The sequence below is a fragment of the Nerophis ophidion genome, linkage group LG03 (assembly GCF_033978795.1).
Source record: "Nerophis ophidion isolate RoL-2023_Sa linkage group LG03, RoL_Noph_v1.0, whole genome shotgun sequence".
In the NCBI taxonomy this organism is placed as follows: domain Eukaryota; kingdom Metazoa; phylum Chordata; class Actinopteri; order Syngnathiformes; family Syngnathidae; genus Nerophis; species Nerophis ophidion.
The window spans coordinates 29,717,980-29,743,700 of record NC_084613.1 but is presented as its reverse complement, the minus strand read 5'-3'; the positions used below and the strand labels follow the sequence as shown (position 1 = coordinate 29,743,700).

The window sequence follows — 25,721 nt, the reverse complement described above, 5'->3', positions numbered from 1 at the left end:
TACATGATGTGGTCGCATTCACACCCCAACACTGTTTTACCTAATAATGAATAATCATGATTTCAATAATGATTAAAAAAAATAATCCTAATTATTATTTTGGCCATAATCATACAGAAACACTATTTTTATTTATATAGACAAAAACAGCAGTTTCGTCTTCATCAGGTGCAATTCCTTCAAAATTCTTATACATTTTTTTTTTGTATCTCTTATGTCCATAAAGTGCTATTTTGCACAATTTTTACATTTATTTTATTTATCCATGTTATTTTTTTCTGCCATATTACTGTGTTTATAATGCTTGTGTTGCTTTCATATGCACATTCAATTTCTACTTAAGGTCCATAAAACAGTGTTTTTATCCACAATAATATTTCTTCTACAAAAAGAAATCATTTAGAATGTGTTTGTGTTTTTCTATAAACTTGTACTTTTTGAAAAATGTTTGCACATTTAAAAAATATCGCGATGATAGTGATAACTGTGATAATTTTGGTAACAATAACCGTGATAAGAAATTGTCATACCGTGACATTCCTAATATGTAGCATGCTTTGCTATTCCTTTTCCTCTAGTCCTCCAGTGATGATGGTACATGGAAGAAACTTTATTTTTAGCCATGGTGGTAGTGATTAGTATTTTCGAAGCGGTTTTGAGACGACACCCTCGTTACAGCTTGCTATCAAAGTGGAGTCGGTGTTGCTGGAATTCATGCAAGTCCTGCACGTGTGCAACAAGGAATATGAACAGTGTGTCTCCCTGAGTGGGCCTCCTTTCTGAAGGAATCGATCACGTGAGTACAATCTTTAGCCATGTAAACAAAGGGACACAGTTGCGGTAAAGATCGGTCGAGCTTGGCAGCTCCTCAGCCGATTATCGATCATTTCAAAAAGGCAAATATCGGCCCTGATTTGATTCCATCTACAGGATCGGGACATCTGTATTTAAAACTCAAAGCTCCCTACAAAATGTGTATATACTGGTTCTGAGTCTTTATCTACTGCTGGCATCATGTCGTCTAATTATACTTCCTTTCTAGTTGGCCTAATTATAGTAATTAAAGGTAATAAACCAGGTGGTGTTGTTAACAGCTTTTTGTTTCCATAATTGCTTTTTCTGGTTCCAGCCCAGTTTGACCTCCCAGAAATGCTTGGCTTTAACCTTTTGTGACCTCGACCTTCGAGGTGATAAGGGAATGTCGTGTTTCAAGGCACACTCATGCGTGGTTGATGGTTTGTTTGACAAGTCTAAGTGCTCTGATCTAGGACTGGGCGATATACTCGATTTATCGCGGGTTTGTCCCTGTGCGATACAGAAAATGACTATATCGTGATATTCGAGTATACATTCTCAGGCAGTTGCTTTTAGCTGCTGGCATTACACGGCAGGCTCTTCTCACTCTTTCTTGTTTCTCCTTCTCACAGAGACTTAAACAAGCGCACCTTCGTACATACGCCATATAAGTATACGCCTTGGCGGAGCAGAGAGGTAACAGCATGGTTAACGTTAGCTGTGGTGCTAGCGGAGCAGTGCGAGTGGTAATAAGAGAGAAAGAAGGTGCAAATCTGGTAACAAATGAAGGAATAATTAATTTCTAAGAAAAACAGCACGGGGTCCATCGTCTGGCGGTGGTTTGGCTTCAAACGGGAATATGTCGAACAGACAACGGTATTTTGTCAAGTGTGGGGCGAAAGCGTTTCTACAAAAAGTAGCATTACTGCTAATTTGTAGCATCATTTGAAAATTCACCCGCTAGAGACTGAAGAGTGCTTGAAACTCTGCATGTCAACATTTACCGTTCGGTGCCACACCAACAAAATGCCGAAGCAACAATTTCCAGATCAACGCCGTATGAAAAAAATAGTCAACAACAGAAGGAGATAACGTGCGCAGGAACCTACCACGTAGCGAAGGATTTGATTTCCTGTTACGCAGTTCATTTTATTTGACATTTATTGAAATATCTTGTGTGACATCATGCACAAAAGTGCACTTTATTTGTTTTAAACTATTGTAGTAGCATTCTGTACAAAAAGTGCACTTTAATTTGGTGTTGTTTTGATATGTCATCTTAGTGACATCATGCACAAAAGTGCACTTATAGCTTGTTTTAAAATGGCTCTGACAATCTTTCACTTTCTGTTTTGGAATAACATGAATGTTTGTGCCACTGCTTAATAACAGTGTTAATTTTGACAGCAAAATTTTATTTAGTTTTAGTCATAGTCTTTTGAATAAAATGTAATTTAGTTTTAGTCATAATTTAGTTATTTAAATTGTTTTACTTTTAGTCTACTTTTAGTTGACGAAATATCATAAGATTATAGTCGACGAAAACTACAGTAGATTTAGTCGACTAAAGGGTAATATGTAAACTTTCCCTTCAATTTCTGAAAGTCAAAGCAAAACCGCGGAAAAATCTCCGATACAAGTCGTATTTTGATGAAAATCATGTCTTAAATTTAGTATTTCACGAGTAAACCGTGTAATAAACGGGATAACGTCGGATGAGTTGTATGTTGTGGAAAATGTATACCTGTGTGTGGATTTCGGGGTGATTCGACTGTAAATGTCGCTTCAAGTTTGTTGTGTTTTTCCCCGTAATCCTCACGCTGCATTTCTTACACACACTGCGTCTTATCTTTGACGTCTATCCATCTCCGTCCATCTTCTTCCGCTTATCCGAGGTCGGGTCGCGGGGGAAACAGCCTAAGCAGGGAAACCCAGACTTCCCTTTCCCCAGCCACTTCGTCTAGCTCTTCCCGGGGGATCCCGAGGCGTTCCCAGGCCAGCCGGGAGACATAGTCTTCCCAACGTGTCCTGGGTCTTCCCCGTGGCGTCCTACCGGTTGGACGTGCCCTAAACACCTCCCTAGGGAGGCGTTCGGGTGGCATCCTGACCAGATGCCCGAAAGTCCTCATCTGGCTCCTCTCCATGTGGAGGAGCAGCGGCTTTACTTTGAGTTCCTCCCGGATGGCAGAGCTTCTCACCCTATCTCTAAGGGAGAGCCCCGCCACACGGCGGAGGAAACTAATTTCGGCCGCTTGTACCCGTGATCTTATCCTTTCGGTCATGACCCAAAGCTCATGACCATAGGTCAGGATGGGAACGTAGATTGACCGGTAAATTGAGAGCTTTGCCTTCCGGCTCAGCTCCTTCTTCACCACAACGGATCGGTACAACGTCCGCATTACTGAAGACAACGCACCGATCCCCCTGTCGATCTCACGATCCACTCTTCCCTCACTCGTGAACAAGACTCCTAGGTACTTGAACTCCTCCACTTGGGGCAGGGTCTCCTCCCCAACCCGGAGATGGCACTCCACCCTTTTCCGGGCGAGAACCATGGACTCGGACTTGGAGGTGCTGATTCTCATTCCGGTCGCTTCACACTCGGCTGCAAACCGATCCAGTGAGAGCTGAAGATCCCGGTCAGATGAAGCCATCAGGACCACATCATCTGCAAAAAGCAGAGACCTAATCCCACGGTCACCAAACCGGAACCCCTCAACTCCTTGACTGCGCCTAGAAATTCCGTCCATAAAAGTTATGAACAGAATCGGTGACAAAGGACAGCCTTGGCGGAGTCCAACCCTCACTGGAAATGTGTTTGACTTACTGCCGGCAATGCGGACCAAGCTCTGACACTGATCGTACAGGGAGCGGACCGCCACAATAAGACAGTCCAATACCCCATACTCTCTGAGCACTTCCCACAGGACTTCCCGAGGGACACGGTCGAATGCCTTCTCCAAGTCCACAAAGCACATGTAGACTGGTTGGGCAAACTCCCATACACCCCCAAGAACCCTGCCGAGAGTATAGAGCTGGTCCACAGTTCCACGACCAGGACGAAAACCACACTGTTCCTCCTGAATCCGAGGTTCAACTATCTGGCGTAGCCTCCTCTCCAGTACACCTGAATAAACCTTATCGGGAAGGCTGAGGAGCGTGATCCCACAATAGTTGGAACACACCCTCCGGTCCCCCTTCTTAAAGAGAGGAACCACCACCCCGGTCTGCCAATCCAGAGGTACCGCACCCAATGTCCACGCGATGCTGCAGAGTCTTGTCAACCAAGACAGCCCCACAGCATCCAGAGCCTTAAGGAACTCTGGCCGGGTCTCGTCCACCCCCGGGGCATTGCCACCGAGGAGCTTTTTAACTACCTCAGCGACCTCAGCGACCTCAGCCCCAGAAATAGGAGAGTCCACCACAGATTCCCCAGGCACTGCTTCCTCATAGGAAGACGTGTTGGTGGGATTGAGGAGGTCTTCGAAGTATTCCTTCCACCTATCCACAACATCCGCAGTTGAGGTCAGCAGAATACCATCCGCACCATACACGGTGTTGATAGTGCACTGCTTCCCCTTCCTGAGGCGGCGGACGGTGGTCCAGAATTGCTTCGAAGCCGTCCGGAAGTCATTTTCCATGGCTTCCCCGAACTCCTCCCATGTCCGAGTTTTTGCCTCAGCGACCGCTGAAGCCGCACACCGCTTGGCCTGTCGGTACCTGTCCACTGCCTCCGGAGTCCTATGAGCCAAAAGGACCCGATAGGACTCCTTCTTCAGCTTGACGGCATCCCTCACCGCTGGTGTCCACCAAGGGGTTTTAGGATTGCCGCCCCGACAGGCACCAACTACCTTGCGGCCACAGCTCCGATCAGCCGCCTCGACAATAAAGGTGCGGAACATGGTCCACTCGGACTCAATGTCCAGCACCTCCCTCGTGACATGTTCGAAGTTTTTCCGGAGGTGGGAATTGAAACTTTGTCTGACAGGAGACTCTGCCAGACGTTCCCAGCAGACCCTCACAATGCGTTTGGGCCTGCCAGGTCGGTCCGGCATCCTCCCCCACCATCGCAGCCTACTCACCACCAGGTGGTGATCGGTAGAAAGCTCCGCCCCTCTCTTCACCAGAGTGTCCAAAACATAAGGCCGCAAATCCGATGACACAACTACAAAGTCGATCATGGAACCGCGGCCTAGGGTGTCCTGGTGCCAAGTGCACATATGGACACCCTTATGTTTGAACATGGTGTTTGTAATGGACAAATTGTGACGAGCACAAAAGTCCAATAACAAAACACCACTCGGGTTCAGATCCGGGCGGCCATTCTTCCCAATCACGCCTCTCCAGGTTTCACTGTCGTTGCCAACATGAGCGTTGAAGTCTCCCAGTAGGACAAGGGAATCACCCGTGGGAGCACTTTCCAGTACTCCCTCGAGTGTACCCAAAAAGGGTGGGTACTCTGAACTGCTGTTTGGTGCATAAGCACAAACAACAGTCAGGACCCGTCCCCCCACCCGAAGGCGGAGGGAGGCTACCCTTTCGTCCACTGGGTTGAACTCAAACGTGCAGCCTTTAAGCCGGGGGGCAACCAGAATTTCCACCCCAGCCCGTCGCCTCTCACTGTCGGCAACGCCAGAGTGGAAGAGGGTCCAGTCCCTCTCGAGAGAAGTGGTTCCAGAGCCCTTGCTGTGCGTCGAAGTGAGTCCGACTATATCCAGCCGGAACTTCTCGACTTCGCACACTAGCTCAGGCTCTTTCCCCCCCAGTGAGGTGACGTTCCACGTCCCAAGAGCTAGCTTCTGTAGCCGAGGATCGGACCGCCAAGTGCCCTGCCTTCGGCTTCCGCCCAGCTCACATTGCACCCGACCTCTATGGCTCCTGCTGTGGGTGGTGAGCCCATTGGAGGGGTGACCCACGTTGCCTCTTCGGGCTGTGCCCGGCCGGGCCCCATGGGAACAGGCCCGGCAACCAGGCACTCGCCATCGTGCCCCACCTCCGGGCCTGGCTCCAGAGGGGGGCCCCGGTGACCCGCGTCCGGGCGAGGGAAATCTGGGTCCATGTTTTGTCTTATCTTTGACGTCAAAAATAACATTTCCCCATATGTCCTCTCTCCTCTTCCTCCCCGGCGTTGACATGTTGTCTTCTGCAGCGCATTCCCGGGTCAGTCTCAAACGCAAACTACGTTTACGTAACTTCCTTACCACGCCGCTCTGATTGGTTCGCTTCCCAACTCCTCCCGCCTTTTCCTAACGAAATGAGTTCCGATTGAATCTCGTCTCTGGCAGACATTTTCGTCTCGTTTTTATTCGTTGACGAATATGTCAATACACCTCGTCATCGTCTTAGTCCACGTAAATTATTTTTTATTTAGTTATTGTCTCGTTTTAGTCATAAAAAAAGGTTGTTGACGATAGCTATGACGAAAATTTTTTGTCAACAAAATTAACACTGCTTAATAACTGTTTAATAAATACAGTTTTGGTAAATTGATTTAGTTGTGATTTCCCTCTCTGGCTGAAAGTTTAAAATGAGCATATATTAAAGCAGTATGAACAATAATGTTTTAATGTAGACACATAGAATCATCATACTGGTGTGATTATATGCATTAAGTGTTAATTCAAGGCTATAAATATAGAGATATATATTGTGTATCGTGACATGGCCGGAAAATATCAAGATATTAATAAAAGGCCATATCGTCCAGCCCTACTCTGATCCATTTTTGGTACTTGGTACACTCCTGCACTCTTGGATGAGGTGGGCCTCTGCAGTGCAGTATTTTACAGCACGGGGTACACCTTCAACTATTGTTTGAAACACAATACAATTGAAAGTACTACAAACAACTGTAGTATTTTTAAGACATAATGGGTGTGATCGGTGCGGCAGTTTTTTATTTAAATGTTTTATTAATGCACACATGTTAAAAATGCAGTTTCAATGTCAATGATGTGGATTTGAACTATTTCCCTAAAACACTCATTGAGGTTATAAAGTGTGTTGTATCCGATTAATAGATTATTTGAACAGACTAATCGATAGATTACTGGATTATTAAAATAGTCATGTAGTAAACTTGTTATTGTTGTTGATGTATCACATTGACGTCTTGAAGTGACCAACTGTAGAGGTCAGCGTTGACAGCAACAGACATGTAAGCGTGTTAGCATGTTCGCTATTGCTAATGACGCTAGCTTGAGTACATTACGATAGCTTTTACAAATATGCATGAAAACACTTCTACATACCTTTAGTAAGTATGAATTGTTTAAGTTTTATTGTAAAACATACAAATGTTGCTTGGGGTGATGAAAACGCTATGAACAGTTATACTTTCGGTTCGAAGAATAAAACAGGGATTACATTTTTAACCAGCAGTCCAAAAGATGGTGCGGTAGCACAAACAATAGAACACCTTTTCAGTGTTTGTCAGTGTAATAAGAAAATGATTTCCGTTAGCGAAGAAAAATCCATAAATTAGCCGCAGCATTTTATAAGCTTGGGAAAAAAGCAGCGGCTTATAGTGCTAAAAATAAGAGATGTCTATGTAAGACTCAGTGAGCAGGGGTAATGCTCAATCTTCCAGTTTCGGTTTGGTTGTTGTTTTTGGACGCTGGATTCTGCTTCGGAGTGGTGACGTTGTTATATAACAATCACTAGCTTTAACAGTGATGTCAATGTACTCAGTGGCCTTAGATTAGATTAGAGTCTCAGCCTTGAGGCTGCAAGGTTGTGAGTTCAAACCTCGGCCGAGTCATACCAAAGACTATAAAAATGGGACCCATTGCCTCCCTGCTTGGCACTCAGCATCAAGGGTTGGAATTGAGGGTTAAACCACCAAATGATTCCTGAGTGTGGCCACTGCTGCTGCTCACTGCTCCCCTCACCCCCCCAGGGGGTGAAGATGGGGATTAGAGATGCGCGGTTTGCGGTCTCATCCGCGGAGTTCCGCGGGTCGGGCAATTGACATGACGAAAAAATAGATTTTAATTAGATTCGGGCGGGTGGCGGTTGAACCATCCGGAAATATTTGATATACATGGTTCTGGGATCGGTATCCTTTGCCATTCAAAGAGCCATTTAAGACCCATGTCATAAAGCGAAGAAGACAATAGGAGACGCTCTTATTCTCTTGAATGACTGCCGGCAGTTACCCAGTTAATAAGTATTAGGGCATGTTATGAAGCCATTGGCTTTGTCGCCTTCTACAACATGTACAATCTGGTTGTCAGTCCAGCATCATGTTACAGTATGTGTGGCTTCCGAGGCAACACGCACACGACTGCAAGATATACTGGGTGACAGAGTACACTAATGGTTGTGATATAAACAATTTTAACACTCTTAGTAATATGCGCCACGCTGTGAAGCCACACCAATTAAGAACGACTAACACATTTCGGGAGAACATCCTCACGGTAACACAACATAAACGCAACACAACAAATACCCAGAATCCTTTGTATTCATAACACTTCCTGACTATTTTATACACCCCGCTAGCAGCAAACCCCGACCCCCCCCCCCCCCCCCCCCCCCCACGTGCGTTGGTAAGGTGGGCGGGGTTGGGGACGCGGGGGTGTAAAATATATTCAGGCTGTATCACGGATACAAAGGATTACGGGTATTTGTTGTGTTGCGTTTATGTTGTGTTACTGTGAGGATGTTCCCCCGAAATGTGTTTGTCAATCTTGTATTGTGTGGTTTCACAGCGTATATTAGTAAGTGTAAAGTTGTTTTTATCACAACCATCAGTGTACTCTGTATCACCCAGTATGCCTTTCAATCTTGTACGTGTGATTGAGGAAGTTGCACACAACATGTTGTCGAACCAACAATCGGTTCGTACATGTTGTTGAAATTGTCTAAGGCAATGGCTTCACAGCACGCCCATATTCTTGTTATCAGGATGAACGCTATTGGATAGTCGCGAGAACGTTAGCAGCTCCAATTGTCTTCATTACACTGTGAAACAGATTTAAATAGCTCTGTGAGTGGTAAAGGCGGTCGACCTCTGATATGTTTCAGCGGGTGGGTACGGTCTTGATAAAATGTTGGTTCAGGTGGACGGCGGCTGGATGACGACTTTGGTGATGCGGATGCGGATGATATAATTGCCTATCCGCGCATCTCTAATGGGGATGGTTCAAATGCAAAGGGTAATTTCCCCACACCTAGTGTGTGGGTGACTATCATTGGGACTTTAACTTTAACTTTAATGTGGAATAGTGGAAGAGGATTCCCGTTACAAGTTGATGAATTCCAACTCCAAAAAGATGAAGGCAGTGTTGTATAACAATAGGAACAAGTAAGGTTCACTGTGATGTGTATGTACTTCTGTTGGCTCATATCTATAGCAGTGTGTTGACTCATTTTCAGTGCATGATCAATCAGAACTGCTCAACGAGCTGTACACGGACTACTCTAAAGTATATCCAAGTTTAATTTGTCTGGTTTTGTCCCTTCCCGCTTCCTGAAATGTGAGGCTGGCACTCACTTTTGTGAGATGCTGTAGCACGGGCAAAAGCTGCAGTTAAACGATGCCATTAAACAGTTAACAGCCCTACAAAGGATTAATGCATTAGCCGGTGTATCCATGCCGGCTGATGATTTATGTTTCCTGACATTCGAAATGTTAAACTATGTGTGGCTGCGAGCCCTTCTCCTTTAACGATCCTCAATTAGTGGCCCTCCATTGTTTTTTTTCCCCCTATCACTTGCATTACCGGAGCAGCATTTACGTGCTTTAATGATAGTTAAGAGGAGGCGAGAGACGTCCCGCTGGTGTACAGTACGCAAACATCCACCTCTGGAAGTTTGAAGCACACATTTAACCGCTATGATCATGACGGACTCCATTGTTCCCCATGTGGCCAGAATGTCGCTCACCCCCACAGCGCTCGCGATTGAGGTGAAGGTGTCTGAGGTCACGTTCCCTGCGGGGCATGTTGGAATCTCTTTGATTTGTAGTTCCACACCTGTAATTATTAGCAAAAGTATTTTAGGTTTTGATCAGCCAAACCTGTCAGAATTCATGTAAAGGCCCAATTATAGAAAACAAAATACACACTGACTAGTTGACTCACATCGTGAAATTCACTTTTTATTTTTCCAGAGGTCTTTTTGTATAAAGTTTGCATGTTCTCCTTGTGACTGCGTGGGTTCCCTCCGGGTACTCTGGCTTCCTCCCACCTCCAAAGACATGCACCTGGGGATAGGTTGATTGGTAACACTAAATTGGCCCTAGTGTGCGAATGTGAGTGTGAATGTTGTCTGTCTATTTGCGATGAGGTGGCGACTTGTCTAGGGTGTACCCCGCCTACTGCACGAATACAGCTGAGATAGGTTGCAGCACCTCCCAAAACCCCGAGAGGGACAAGCGGTAGAGAATGGATAAATGGATGGATGCAAAGAAGGCACCCTGTTGCTTTGTTTGTGTAGCAAGAAGACTACCGCATTTTTTGGTAAGAATTCGGAGGGGTATGGTCATGGCAGAAGTGCATTGTGGGTCACGGAATGCAAACTGCTATATGCTATATCAGGGGTAGGGAACCTATGGCTCTCCAGCCAGATGTGGCTCTTTTGATGACTGCATCTGGCTCTCAGATAAATCTTAGCTTACATTGCTTAACACGATAAGTAATGAATAATTCCGCTGGTAATCGCAGTGTTAAAAATTACATTAAAAATATAAAACATTCTCATACATTGTAATCCATTCATCTTTTTTTTACCGCACCTGTTCAAGAAGTCGCTCTCCTGGTTCCTGCATCTAGGGGTCGCTACTACTGAAACATATTAAATGTTGGTCTTACTTAAAAATGCAGACATTTAGTTGTATTCAATGTTAAAAAATATTTTAAAATATTTGTCTTAAATGTCTCTCTCAGCCAAAGAGGTTCCCGACCCCTGTGCTATATGCTACTGCCGTAGCTATTATAATGGATCATTGTAACTATTTTTACTAGGGGTTTGGGAAAAAATCGATCCGAATACGAATCGCAATTCCCACATTGTACGATTCAGAATCGATTCTCTTTTTTTTTTTAATCGATTTTTTATTTTTTATTTATTTATTTTTTTATTTTTTATCAATCCAACAAAACAATACACAGGAATACCATAACAATGCAATCCAATAGCAACACTCAGAACTGCATTATCAATCAATCAATCAATGTTTATTTATATAGCCCCAAATCACAAATGTCTCAAAGGACTGCACAAATCATTACGACTACAACATCCTCGGAAGAACCCACAAAAGGGCAAGGAAAACTCACACCCAGTGGGCAGGGAGAATTCACATCCAGTGGGACGCCAGTGACAATGCTGACTATGAGAAACCTTGGAGAGGACCTCAGATGTGGGCAACCCCCCCCCCTCTAGGGGACCGAAAGCAATGGATGTCGAGCGGGTCTAACATGATACTGTGAAAGTTCAATCCATAGTGGCTCCAACACAGCCGCGAGAGTTCAGTTCAAGCGGACCCAAGACAGCAGCGAGAGTCCCGTCCACTGGAGACCATCTCAAGCGGAGGCGTATCAGCAGCGTAGAGATGTCCCCAACCGATACAGGCGAGCGGTCCATCCTGGGTCCCGACGAGCGGTCCATCCTGGGTCTCGACTCTGGACAGCCAGTACTTCATCCATGGTCATCGGACCGGACCCCCTCCACAAGGGAGGGGGGGACATAGGAGAAAGAAAAGAAGCAGCAGATCAACTGGTCTAAAAAGGAGGTCTATTTAAAGGCTAGAGTATACAGATGAGTTTTAAGGTGAGACTTAAATGCTTCTACTGAGGTAGCATCTCGAACTGTTACCGGGAGGGCATTCCAGAGTACCGGAGCCCGAACGGAAAACGCTCTATAGCCCGCAGACTTTTTTTGGGCTCTAGGAATCACTAATAAGCCGGAGTCTTTTGAACACAGATTTCTTGCCGGGACATATGGTACAATACAATCGGCAAGATAGGCTGGAGCTAGACCGTGTAGTATTTTATACGTAATTAGTAAAACCTTAAAGTCACATCTTAAGTGCACAGGAAGCCAGTGCAGGTGAGCCAGTACAGGCGTAATGTGATCAAACGTTCTTGTTCTTGTCAAAAGTCTAGCAGCCGCATTTTGTACCAACTGTAATCTTTTAATGCTAGACATGGGGAGACCCGAAAATAATACGTTACAGTAATCGAGACGAGACGTAACAAACGCATGGATAATGATCTCGGCGTCTTTAGTGGACAAAATGGAGCGAATTTTAGCGATATTACGGAGATGATAGAAGGCCGTTTTAGTAACGCTTTTAATTTGTGACTCAAAGGAGAGAGTTGGGTCGAAGATAATACCCAGATTTTTTACCGAGTCACCTTGTTTTATTATTTGGTTGTCAAATGTTAAAGTTGTATTATTAAATAGAGGTCGGTGTCTAGCAGTACCGATAATCAGCATTTCCGTTTTTTTGGCGTTAAGTTGCAAAAAGTTTGCGGACATCCATTGTTTAATTTCATTAAGACACGCTTCCAACTGACTACAGTCCGGTGTGTTGGTCAGCTTTAGGGGCATGTAGAGTTGGGTGTCATCAGCATAGCAGTGAAAGCTAATACCGTATTTGCGTATGACGTCACCCAGCGGCAGCATGTAGATGCTGAAGAGTACAGGGCCAAGGACCGAACCCTGGGGAACTCCACACGTTACCTTAACATAGTCCGAGGTCACACTGTTATGGGAGACGCACTGCATCCTATCAGTAAGATAAGAGTTAAACCAAGACAGGGCTGAGTCTGACATACCAATTCGTGTTTTGATACGCTCTAATAAAATATTATCATTAAAGAGAGCAATTGAGGAGACACAAACACAACACACAACAAACCAAAAGTATTGGAACAAAAATTAATATTATCAACAACAGTATCAATATTAGTTATAATTTCAGCATAGCAGTGATTAAAAATCCCTCATTGACATTATCATTAAACATTTATAAAAATAATAAAAAAGAACAATAGTGTCACAGTAGCTTACACTTGCATCGCATCTCATAAGCTTGACAACACACTGTGTCCAATGTTTTCACAAAGATAAAATAACTCATATTTTTGGTTCGTTTAATACTTAAAACAAATGTACATTATTGCAATCAGTTGATAAAACATTGTCCTTTACAATTATAAAAGCTTTTTAAAAAAAATCTACTACTCTGCTAGCATGTCAGCAGACTGGGGTAGATCCTGCTGAAATCCTATGTATTGAATGAATACAGAATCCTTTTGAATCGGAAAAATATCGTTTTTGAACCGAGAATCTCGTTGAATCGAAAAAATCGATATATAATCGAATCGCGACCCCAAGAATCGATATTGAATTGAATCGTGGGACACCCAAAGATTCGCAGCCCTAATTTTTACCCACAAGCTAATGCCAGTGAGTAAGACCAGATGATGTGGGGCGAATATTACGGTGTTCACTGTGACATTTACAACGGCAACTAATGGCGGGGATGCTTTTCACACACATTTTGCTTGCAACTTGAAACATAACAATTTGTCGAGAGACAGCTCTTATCTCAAAACACTCTTAAGTTGAGGTATCACACTCCAGTGTCCTCTGTGGTGGACATAACAAGGCTATTTTAATGAAATTTGTAACCCGGACAAAAATTAGACCAGGTTGTCAGGAGTTTGAACAAACCTACTTTAGTAGAATTAATAGACTTCTTTCACCAGTTATCGTTTACATTTATCAACATGCTCAAGCAAAGGTCTTATATCACCTTGAAGGTTTCCACTTCAAGTGTTTATGCTGGCATGCATTTAAGGCAGATTGTTCATGCTGGCAGGCAAATAAAAAGGGCCTTCAGGCAGCTACAAATCTCAAACACATGAGCTTATAAAGCGGTGATTAGGAGAGTTGGTGATTTAACCCCTGGCTGCAGTCAGGAGGCGCTAATGTGCTTGGACCACAGCCAGGCACCTATGGTGGCAGAAATACGTCTCTGTCCATGCTTTCCTGTCTCAAAGGTCATTTTAGGTTCAAAGCGTCTGCAAAACCCAAAACCAATGAAGTTAGCACGTTGTGTAAATGGTAAATAAAAACAGTTCATATACAATGATTTGCAAATCCTTTTCAACCTATATTCAATTGAATAGACTGCAAAGACAAGATACTTAATGTTTGAATTGGAAAACGTTGTTATGTTTTGAAAATATTAGCTCATTTGGAATTTGATGCCTGCAACATGTTTCAAAAAAGCTGGCACAAGTGGCAAAAAAGACTGAGAAAGTTGAGGAATGCTCATCAAACACTTATTTGGAACATCCCACCGTTGAACAGGCTAATTGGGAACAGGCGGGTGCCATGATTGGGTATAAAAGCAACTTCCATGAAATGCTCAGTCATTTACAAACAAGGATAGGGCGAGGGTCACCACTTTGTGAACAAATGCGTGAGCAAATTGTTTAAGAACAACATTTCTCCACCAGCTATTGCAAGGAATTTAGGGATTTCACCATCTATGGCCCGTAATATCATCAAAAGGTTCAGAGAATCTGGGTAAATCACTGCACGTAAGCGGCAAGCTTGTGACTTTTGATCCTTCAGGAGGTACTGCATCAAAAAGCGACATCAGTGTGTAAAGGATATCACCACATGGGCTCAGGAACATTTCAGAAAACCACTGTCGGTTACTACAGTTGGTCGCTATATTTTTAAGTGCAAGTTAAAACTCTATTATGCGAAGCGAAAGCCATTTATCAACAACACCCAGAAACGCCGCCGGCTTTGCAGGGCCCCGAGCTCATCTAGGATGGACTGATGCAAAGTGGAAAAGTGTATAGGGATACAAATATTGGGACTCTTGGCCATCACAGAGAATATATGTAAGCTCTGCTTGACAATATCTGTTGTTTATTTAATCGTCATGAATTGCTCATCTCTTATCCACTGCTTCTGCCTCTACAGATGCGGAGGAGAGGACATCCAGGCGTTTCTCAGCGGGCGGGGTCTTCAACTTCACATCTCTCCTGCTCAGTAAAGAAGATGACACGATGTACGTCGGCGCTCGAGAGGTTCTGTTTGCACTCAACCTCTCGGACATCAGTGCGGCAAAACTGCAAAGAAACGTAAGAAGGCAATGATGTCGTTATTTCTAAAAGCTTTCTATCGGAGGTTTATATGAGGAAATATGAAGTTGGACACTTTCTGCAGGGATTCATGACTAATAATGCGAGTTGAGTGTAAATTTGATGTGCAGTGGTACCTCAGGATACTATTGGTTCATTGCCCATTTAATGGAATTTAAATCAATTAATCAGTGCTTGGCTGTCCCAAAACAGCACAATTTGTACATGTAATGATCGTAGTACAAAGAACTACGGTAGTTTTCTGAAGAAATGTGACAATAATGTACAGCATTCACAATAGACAGGGGACTTTTACGGTGTCTCATTTTAGCTGCTTCTCCGTCAAACACACCATCAGCGGCTTTGACGGATGAATGTGCACCGTTTACATGTTATTTTGACATCTCTAGCGTTGTCAACACATTTAACTTCGGTTTGGTGCAAACTTGCAGTGCTACGCTGAAACTGCTTTAGCTACAATGTCAGTCATGTTTTTGGTTTTCCATTTATTTAATTTAATGAATATCATCCACTTCTTTTTTCTGTTCTGTGCTCTCACTTTCTTTATTTCCCTGTTTAGGAAACAAAGTTATGTCGCTGTCCAGCAAAAAGATAAATCTTTTCACTGTGGTTTTCATTATCCATAGTTTTGCTTGCAATCTAGGGCATAAGAAGCAGCCAAGAGACAACTTGTATCCTAAAAAAAAAATCATAACAAAACCATTTTTTTGTCATACTCAAATATTTAATATTTTTTGTATTTATTTTTTTTTTTTAATGAATGATTATTAGTTTAAGTTTTGTTATTGGTTGGTTGATTAGCAAATTGATTTATACATGTTTTGCTTTTATACATCTAAAATGATACAATTTAATTAACACAATACAGTAATCCCTTGTTTATCGCTGTTAATTGGTTACGGACACGACAGCGATAAATACATTTTTGCAAAATAGGAATCAAATTCAATTTGATAAATCACATATTTCACATATTTTTTTCATTTTTCTTAACACTTCTTAAATGTTTATAACTATTAATCTTAAATTCACTATTTTTATAGAGCATAAACACTTGTCTACAACACTGTAAGAGCCCTGGAGACATGAAATAGCAGCATTTAGTCACCTTTACACTCTTTTAATCCAATACAGTAATGCTTCCTTGAGCTGATCTATTCAGCGGCCACGATACTGCACGGTTTGGTCTCCTCTAGTGGATAATAATAATAATGTAATATTTATATCCATCCATCCATTTTCTACCGCTTATTCCCTTTGGGGTGGGGTGGGGGGGGGGGGGGGGTGGGGGGGCGCTGGGTTCTATCTCAGCTACAATCGGGCGGAAGGCGGGGTACACTCTGGACTGTAGGTTTATTTTAAAATGCTTTATTTTGGACCAAAAAATTGTAGAGTATGCTTTAAAAAATAGAAAAGAATATCAAATAAAATCCGTTATGTGGTAAAGTTAAAGTCAAAGTCCCTACGATAGTCTCACACACACACACACACACACTAGGCGTGGTGAAATGGTGAAATTATCCTCTGCATTTGACCCATCCCCTTGTTCACTGCCTGAGAGGTCAGGGGAGCAGTGAGCAGCAGCGGTGGCCGCACTCGGGAATCATTTTGGTGATTCAAGCCCCAGTTACAACCCTTAAATGGGTCCCATTTTTTTAGTTTTCGATATGACTCAGTCGGGGTTTGAACTCACGACCTTGCAGTCTCAGTCTCTAACCACAAGGCTACTGAGCAGGTAAAAACAACAGTAATAAAAGCCACAATATTTGAAGCGCGGTGTGTCAAGGTACGATTGTACAACCCAACGGATTTAGCAAAGGTAGTGTTTTTTCAAAGTTCTCTTTATGGTCAAACTTGTACATTTTGAATTTATTGTCATGGAAAATGTCCAATTCCCTGTGATATTTCACCCCTTTATGATCTCCGAGGTACACTCATTCAATCCTTTTTCTATTGCTCACCCTGCGCATGGTCTTATAATATTGTCTTAAAAGTCGAGAGTGGTGTCCCCGAGCCTCTTTAAATCACACCTGTGTTTCATTTCTGTCCCGTTTCCAGCTCACGTGGAAAACTCCAGAGAGGAAGCGAGGCGAGTGCAGTTTTAAAGGAAAAGACCTGCAAGTGAGTGGACTGCCGCTCTTTGTAAAGTCAAACACTCGACATAATGTTTACACACGCCTTGGAAGTTTCCTGTCAACTTGTGACTTTCCATGTAAGCGCAATACATGGAATATCGCGCAGAGGTTTGTTTACTTTAGCTATTCAATGTACAAGTTGCAACTAATATATGACAGAGGGTTGAATATTTAAAAGTCAATCAAAGTTTATTTATATAGCCCTTAATCACAAGTGTCTCAAAGGGCTGCACAAGCCACAACGACAGCTTCGGTTCAGATCCCACATCAGGGCAAGAAAAAACTCAAACCTGTGGGATACAACAAGAAACCTTGGAGGGGACCGCAGATGTGGGGACCCCCTGTTCCCCACAACGGAGCAATGGATGTCGAGTGGATTTAGTTAATAGTGTGAGAGTCCAGTCCATCGTGGGGCCAGCAGGAGATCATCTTGAGTGGAGACAAGTCAGCAGCGCAGAGACGTCCCCAACTGATGCACAGATTATTGGTCCACCCCAGGTCCTGACTTTGAACAGCTAGCGCGTCATCTGTGGATAGCTAATAACCTCTCTACGCAGGAGAGGGGGGCAGAGCAGAAAAGAGAAACGACAGATCAACTAGTATAAAATGGGGGTCTATTTAAAGGCTAGCGTATACAAATGAGTTTTAAGATGGGACTTAAGCGTTTCATCTACAAGCTTTTTATATATATATATATATATATATATATATATATATATGTATCAATCAATCAATGTTTATTTATATAGCCCCAAATCACAAATGTCTCAAAGGACTGCACAAATCATTACGACTACAACATCCTCGGAAGAACCCACAAAAGGGCAAGGAAAACTCACACCCAGTGGGCAGGGAGAATTCACATCCAGTGGGACGCCAGTGACAATGCTGACTATGAGAAACCTTGGAGAGGACCTCAGATGTGGGCAACCCCCCCCCTTCTAGGGGACCGAAAGCAATGGATGTCGAGCGGGTCTAACATGATACTGTGAAAGTTCAATCCATAGTGGCTCCAAGACAGCAGCGAGAGTCCCATCCACAGGAAACCATCTCAAGCGGATCAGCAGCGTAGAGATGTCCCCAACCGATACAGGCGGCGGTCCATCCTGGGTCCCGACGAGCGGTCCATCCTGGGTCTCGACTCTGGACAGCCAGTACTTCATCCATGGTCATCGGACCGGACCCCCTCCACAAGGGAGGGGGGGACATAGGAGAAAGAAAAGAAGCGGCAGATCAACTGGTCTAAAAAGGAGGTCTATTTAAAGGCTAGAGTATACAGATGAGTTTTAAGGTGAGACTTAATATATATATATGTATATATATATATATGATTTTGATGATAATGGCTTACATATTATGAAAACCTCAAAATGAAAATCTCAAAAAATTTGAAGCTTTAAAAATTGTAAACCATGATCATTAAAATTATAACAAATAAAGGTGTGACTTATATCACTTTGTATCTAATGAGTCACATATTAGTTTCACATTTGAAGTTGAAGCTGACATTAATAAACTTTTGCACGATATTTAATTGTTTAGAGCAGGGGTCACCAACCTTTTTGAAACCAAGAGCTACTTCTTGGATACTGATTAATGCGAAGGGCTACCAGTTTGATACACACTTAGATAAATTGCCAGAAATAGCCAATTTGCTCAATTTACCTTTAATAAATACATTTATATATATATATATATATATACAGTGTATATATATATATATATATATATATATATATATATATATATGTATAGATATATATATATATATATATATATATATATATATATATATATATATATATATATATATATATATATATATATAAATGGGTATTTCTGTCTGTCATTCCGTCGTACATTTTTTTTCCTTTCCTTTTTGTAGAGAATAAATGATGAAAAAAAACACTTAATTGAACGGTTTAAAAGAGGAGTAAACACAAAAAAAACTGAAAATTAAAATTTGAAACATAGTTTAGCTTCAATTTCAACTCTTTAAAATTCAAAATTCAACCGAAAAAAATGAAGAGAAAAACTAGCTAATTCGAATATTTTTGAAAAAATTATCAAAAGAATTTATGGAACATCATTAGTAATTTTTCTTTATTAAAATTAATTTTAGAATTTTGATGACATGTTTTAAATAGGTTTGAATCCAATCTGCACTTTGTTAGAATATATAACAAATTGGACCAAGCTATATTTCTAACAAAGACAAATCATTATTTCTTCTAGATTTTCCAGAACAAAAATTTTAAAAGAAATTCAAAAGACTTTGAAATAAGATTTAAATTTGATTCTACAGATGTTCTAGATTTGCCAGAATATTTTTTTTTTAATTTTAATCATAATAAGTTTGAAGAAATATTTCACAAATATTCGTTGTGCAAAAAACAGAAGCTAGAATGAAGAATTAAATTAAAATGTATTTATTATTCTTCACAATAAACAAATAAAAATACTTGAACATTGATTTAAATTGTCAGGAAAGAAGAGGAAGGAATTTAAAAGGTAAAAAGATATATGTGTTTAAAAATCCTAAAATAATTTTTAAGGTTATATTGTTTATCTAAAATTGTCTTTCTGAAAGTTATAAGAAGCAAAGTTAAAAAATAAATGAATTTATTTAAACAAGTGAAGACAAGGTCTTTCTAATATTTTCTTGGATTTTCAAATTCTATTTGAGTTTTGTCTCTCTTAGAATTAAAAATGTCAAGCAAAGCGAGACCAGCTTGCTAGTAAATAAATAACATGTAAAAAATAGACGCAGCTCACTGGTAAGTGTTGCTATTTGAGCTATTTTTAGAACAGGCCAGCGGGCGACTCATCTTGTCCTTACGGGCTACCTGGTGCCCGTGGGCACCGCGTTGGTGACCCCTGCTTTAGAGTTTCCCCTGTATATGTATCATTTGTAAAAGCCTTCCTTCTACAAACGTATCTTCTTTAGGATTCGCTATAGTACTGTTTTTGTTAACATGACCATAACAGGAAGCGTTGCTCTCCGCTACTATTATTAAAGTGGAACTTCATTTTTGGAGAGGAATTTTGCCTATCATTCACAATCCTTATGTGAGACAAAAACGCATGTTTTTTTTTTTTTCTATGCATTCAAAAGCGTAAATAGAGGCTACCCAAAGTCAGCTAACAATGGAGCAAATGAGACTGCTTTATAAAGTGCTCCGAAAACATCCAAAAGCCTTCATCATTATTTTATTAAAATGCTGCAAGTAAATATGTAATGTAGTAACAGGCACATTCATATTAACACATAATATTTACGAATTTTGTTCATTTTAAGCATACGGCAGCACAAAAATTCCACAGACAAATCTCAACGTTCCCTTTTCCTTCAACAACAGCTACTAGCCATGACAGCTCACATGGAAAACTCCAGAGAGGAAGCGAGTGCAGTTTTAAAGGAAACTATTATTGTGACTCACTCGATTGACAGGTGTCTGTTTGTTCAGCTGGTCAGGGACATTTTTTCCTGTTTATTTTGGGTAAGCACTCAATTTATGTCAAAATAGCTTGGCTCCAAGGTCCACATTTACATTTTCAAAATCATTTAGACCTTTGAAGGCCACAATGGTGACTTCACTTAGCTGCATCTTTCAAATGTTTTTTTTTATTTTTATCATCTTTAAAATACTTTTAAAAAAAAAACAGACGGTATGTTCTTGTGTCTCATAAGGATTGTGAACAATAGGGAAAATAGAATGACTTGAATTGTAATCTAATTCCTTTCATGGCATCCATTTCACTCATCACTGGGACGGTGTGGCATGGTTGGGAGAGTGGCCCTGCCAGCAACCTGAGTGTTCCAGGTTCGATCCCCACCTTCTACCAACCTCGCCGCGTCCGTCGTCCATCCATTCATTCATCTTCTTCCATTTATCCGGGGTCAGGTCGGGGGGGCAGCAGCCTAAGCAGTGAAGCCCAGACTTCCCTCTCCCCAGCCACTTCGTGCAGCTCCTCCCGGGGGATCCCGAGGCGTTCCCAGGCCAGCCGGGAAACATAGTCTTCCCAACGCGTCCTGGGTCTTCCCCGTGGCCTCCTACCAGTCGGACGTGCCGGAAACACCTCCCTCGGGAGGTGTTCGGGGGGCATCCTGACCAGACGCCCGAACCACCTCATCTGGCTCCTCTCGATGTGGAGGAGCTGTGGCTTTACTTTGAGCTCCTCCCGAATGACAGAGCTTTTCACCCTATCTCTGAGGGAGAGCACAGCCACCCGGCGGAGGAAACTCTTTTCGGCCGTTTGTACTCGTGATCTTTACCTTTCGGTCATAACCCAAAGCTCTTGACCATAGGTGAGGATGGGAACGTAAATCGACCGGTAAATTGAGAGCTTTGCCTTCCGGCTCAGCTTTTTCTTCACCACAACGGATCGATACAGCGTCCGCATTACTGAAGACAGACAGTTCGACTTGTCGACCTCACGATCCACTCTTCCCTCACTCGTGAACAAGACTCCGAGGTCCTTGAACTCCTCCTCTTGGGGCAAGATCTCCTCCCCAACCCGGAGATGGCATTCCAACCTTTTCCGGGTGAGAACAATGGACTCAGACTTGGAGGTGCTGATTCTCATCCCAGTCGCTTCACACTCGGATGCGAACCGATCCAGTGAGAGCTGAAGATCTTGGCCAGATGAAGCCATCAGGACCACATCATCAGCAAAAAGCAGAGACCTAATCTTGCAGCCACCAAACCAGATGCTCTTAACGCCTTGACTGCGGCTACAAATTCTGTCCATCGTTATGGACAGAATATGTGACAAAGGGCAAACTTGGCGGAGTCCAACCCTCACTGGAAATGGGTCCAACTTGCTGCCGGCGATGCGGACCAAGCTCATACAGAGAGCGGACCGCCACAGTCAGACAGTCCGTTACTCCATACTTTCTGTTGTGTCCTTGAGAAAGACACTTCACCCTTGCTCCTGATGAGTCGTGGTTAGGGCCTTGCATGGCAGTTCCCGCCATCAGTGTGTGTGTGTGTGTGTGTGTGTGTATATGTGTGTGTGTGTGTGTGTGTGTGTGCGTGCGTGCGTGTGTGTGTGTGTGTGCGAATGTGTGTGTGAATGGGTAAATGTGGAAATAGTGTCAAAGCGCTTTTAATACCTTGAAGGTAGAAGAGCGTTATACAAGTATAACCTGTTTACATTTACAGTACATCATTAAATTGATATTTGTCATTATTGCGACTTAAGTGTCTTATCAGTAGCATGTCTTTTATTGAACTCATTTATTCTTTCTTGTGCGTGTGCAACAGACCGACTGCTTCAACTACATCAAGATCTTACTGAGCGTGAACAGCACTCATCTTTACGTGTGCGGAACGTACGCCTTCAGCCCCATCTGTGCTTACGTCGTAAGTGTTTTCAGCCCACATGTGTACTGTATATCCTGTAAAAGTAGACTGTGTATAATGTGATACATAAAGAGTATGATTCAGTATCTCACAAAAGTGAGTACACCCCATACATTATTACAGTTCATCTTCTCAGAGGGCAATACTACAACTTGAATGTACTTTAGAGTAGTCAATGTACAACTTGTATAGCTGTAATAACACATTGTTTGCATGAGGGCTGCCTGTACTGGGGAGCTGTGGTTCATTGAAGGAAACTTGAACTCTGACATGTATAGCTGTGGTGTCCAAACTATGGCCCACCGACCAAGTGCGGCCCGCCAACATCTTCAATGTTGACTGCGAGACGTCATGACCTCAACAAAGCATTAAATTAATCTTAAATACTAGGTAGTCGCTGAATGCTAAATAGTTGTTGCCATCTCGTGGACAATGTGAGTAAATCAGATTAGTTATTCTTAAAAGTACTGTGAAATAATAGCACAAATAATAGCACCGCATTTACTTACATGACACAATCCAAACAACCTTCCCTAGTCATTGCGAGAAAAAAAAATGCAACTAACACGGGGGTCGGCAACCCGCGGCTCTCTAGCACCCTGGAGCTTTTTCAAAAATGTATGAAAATGGAAAAGATGGTGGAAAAAAATATATTTCTGTTTTAATATTGCTTCTGTAATAGAATAACATGACACAAAAACTTCCTAATTGTTAGAAATCCCACTGTTTAAATAAAACACTGATGAGAGGCTATGGCGAGCGCCGTTTTGCCCCACTAATTTTGGCGGTCCTTGAACGCAACATCGTTTGTTTACATGTGCAACTTTCTCCGACGCTGCCACAGAAAGACGTGTTTTATGCCACTCCTGCTTTGTCTCATTTCGTCCAATAAATGTTTTATACTGTGCTTAAAACGCACATAGGTGAGCTTTGGTGATGTTATTGACTTGTTGGAGTGCTAATCAGACATATTTGGTCACTGCATGACTGCAAGCTAATCAATGCTAGCATGCTATATAGGCTAGCTGTATGTATATATTGCATCATTATGCCTCGTTTGTAGGTATATTTGAGCTCATTTGATTTACTTAATGTCCTCATTCATATTTGCATGTCTCATGACACATTGTCTGTATGTAATATTGGCTGCATGTCTGATAGTTGTTTGTGTGCCATGTTGTTCCAGACAACAGCAAACGTTACCCAGCTTGCCAAAGATTGTATATAGCATATTTCCTTGAATAGCCGCCGGGCATGTAATATGCCCCTGCCTTGGATTACGGCGGGGCAAGTCTCGCTCCTGAAATTAATAAGCACATGCTTAATTTTACCGTCGGGTCAAACTTGTGACGTCACAAGTGACCCTTCCCCTGTCGTCATTTCAAAACGGAGGAGGAGTTTTTTGCTTTTACTGTGTGTAAACCAGGGGTCTTGTTCCACAGCCATACAGATCACACTAATGGTTGTGATATAAAACAACTTCAACACTTTTAATAATATGCACCACACTCTGTGAACCCACGCCAAACACATTTCTGGAGAACATATACCCTGCAACACACCACAAACGCAACACAAAACCTACCCACAACGCAATGCATCCACGACTCCTGGCTACACCGTCCATATACCGCTGGCACCAACCCCCCCACCCCCCTCCACTCCGTGAGTTGATATTTCTGATTGATTACAACACTTTAAAAAGGTTGTCACGGAAGTAAACAAGGTCAACGTCAAATTTTCACATACTCTTAATGTCCAATTATATTAATTATTAATTATATATCCATTATATTACTATGATATATACACACATTTTTAGCCCCAATTAGGCCCAAGTCAAAAAATGTGGACACCGCTGATGTATTGTATTGAAGTTTCATAGTTTAAATGTCCCTTGAGATAAAAATGGTTAGTGTTCCGATAACTGAGTGTGGATTAAAGACCAATAGAGAATCCCTCTCATAGGATTATGTTATTTTCTAGAACACTGCCAACTTCTCCCTCGTCAGGACCGACACTGGCGAGATTGTGACCGAAGACGGACGGAGCCGTTGCCCCTTCAACCCCGAGTACAAGTCCACCGCTATCATGGCTGGTAAGTTAGCTTCTGTTTGAGGAACTCCCACTTGAGATGTGTGAAGCGCCAAGATGGACGTGTGTGTGTGTGTGTGAGTGTTTATGTTTATGTGTTGTGCTGCAGATGGAGAGCTGTACGCTGGCACAGTCAGCAATTTCCAGGGGAACGAACCCATCATTTATAAGAGTCTCAGCCAAGGAATGGCTCTCAAAACAGAAAATTCCCTTAACTGGCTTCAAGGTATGACGGCCATGGTTTTATTTGTTTACGAAATGCTCAACATGTCACATTACATGGTAGTTTGCATAGTTCTACAAGTTTGAAAAGGAGTAGGGAAAAGCTGATTATTTAATACTATCTCTACTTCATGACTGCTTGTTCACTTCCTGCGTTTAAATGTTATTTTCTAATATTTAGAAAAAAACATTGAGAATCTGCAGCAATAAAATATGAATAATTAAATATCTTTAAATACATAAGTAAATAATGTTAAAGGCCTACTGATATGAGATTTTCTTATTTAAACAGGGATAGAAGGTCCATTCTGTGTGTCATACTTGATCATTTTGCGATATTGCCATATTTTTGCTGAAAGGATTTAGTAGAGAACATTGACGATAAAGTTTGCAACTTTAGGTCGCTAATAAAAAAGCCTTGTCTTTTCCGGAAGTAGCAGACGATGTGCGCATGACGTCACTGGTTTTAGGGCTCCTCACATCCTCACATTGTTTACAATCATAGCCAGCAGCAGCTAGAGCTTTTCGGACCGAGAAAGTGACAATTTCCCCATTAATTTGAGCGAGGATGAAAGATTCGTGGATGAGGAAATTTAGAGGGAAGGCCTAGTAAAAAAAAAAAAAAAAAAGGCGAGGGCAGTGAGAGCAATTCAGATGTTTTTAGACACATTTACTAGGATAATTCTGGGAAATCCCTTATCCGTCTATTGTGTTGCTAGTGTTTTAGTGAGTTAAATAGTACCTGATAGTCGGAGGGGTGTGGCCACGGGTGTATTGACGCCACAGTCTCTCAGAGAAGTCACAGCAGCTGCAGGAGGACGCTGGCTCTGCTGATCTCCGGTAAGAGGCGACTTATTTCCACAATGTTCTCACAAAAAACTGCCGGTTGACATGTAGTCAGGATCCATGTTCGCTTGACCGCTCTGATCCATAGTAAAGCTTCACCTCCGGGAATTTTAAACAAGGAA

At 42.3% G+C, this 25,721-nt stretch overlaps 1 protein-coding gene across 3 annotated transcripts in view; it reads left to right on the top strand.

Annotated features, from left to right (window-relative positions):
* sema4ba (sema domain, immunoglobulin domain (Ig), transmembrane domain (TM) and short cytoplasmic domain, (semaphorin) 4Ba) overlaps positions 1–25,721 on the top strand; it is a 209,212-nt gene that overhangs the window by 147,454 nt on the left and 36,037 nt on the right. For all 3 annotated transcript variants that reach the window (XM_061894807.1, XM_061894806.1, XM_061894809.1), the window contains exons 3-7: positions 14,755–14,915; positions 16,995–17,057; positions 22,339–22,437; positions 24,424–24,535; positions 24,641–24,757. In XM_061894807.1, coding sequence (XP_061750791.1) covers positions 14,755–14,915; positions 16,995–17,057; positions 22,339–22,437; positions 24,424–24,535; positions 24,641–24,757 — 552 coding nt within the window. The remainder of the gene's footprint in view (positions 1–14,754; positions 14,916–16,994; positions 17,058–22,338; positions 22,438–24,423; positions 24,536–24,640; positions 24,758–25,721) is intronic.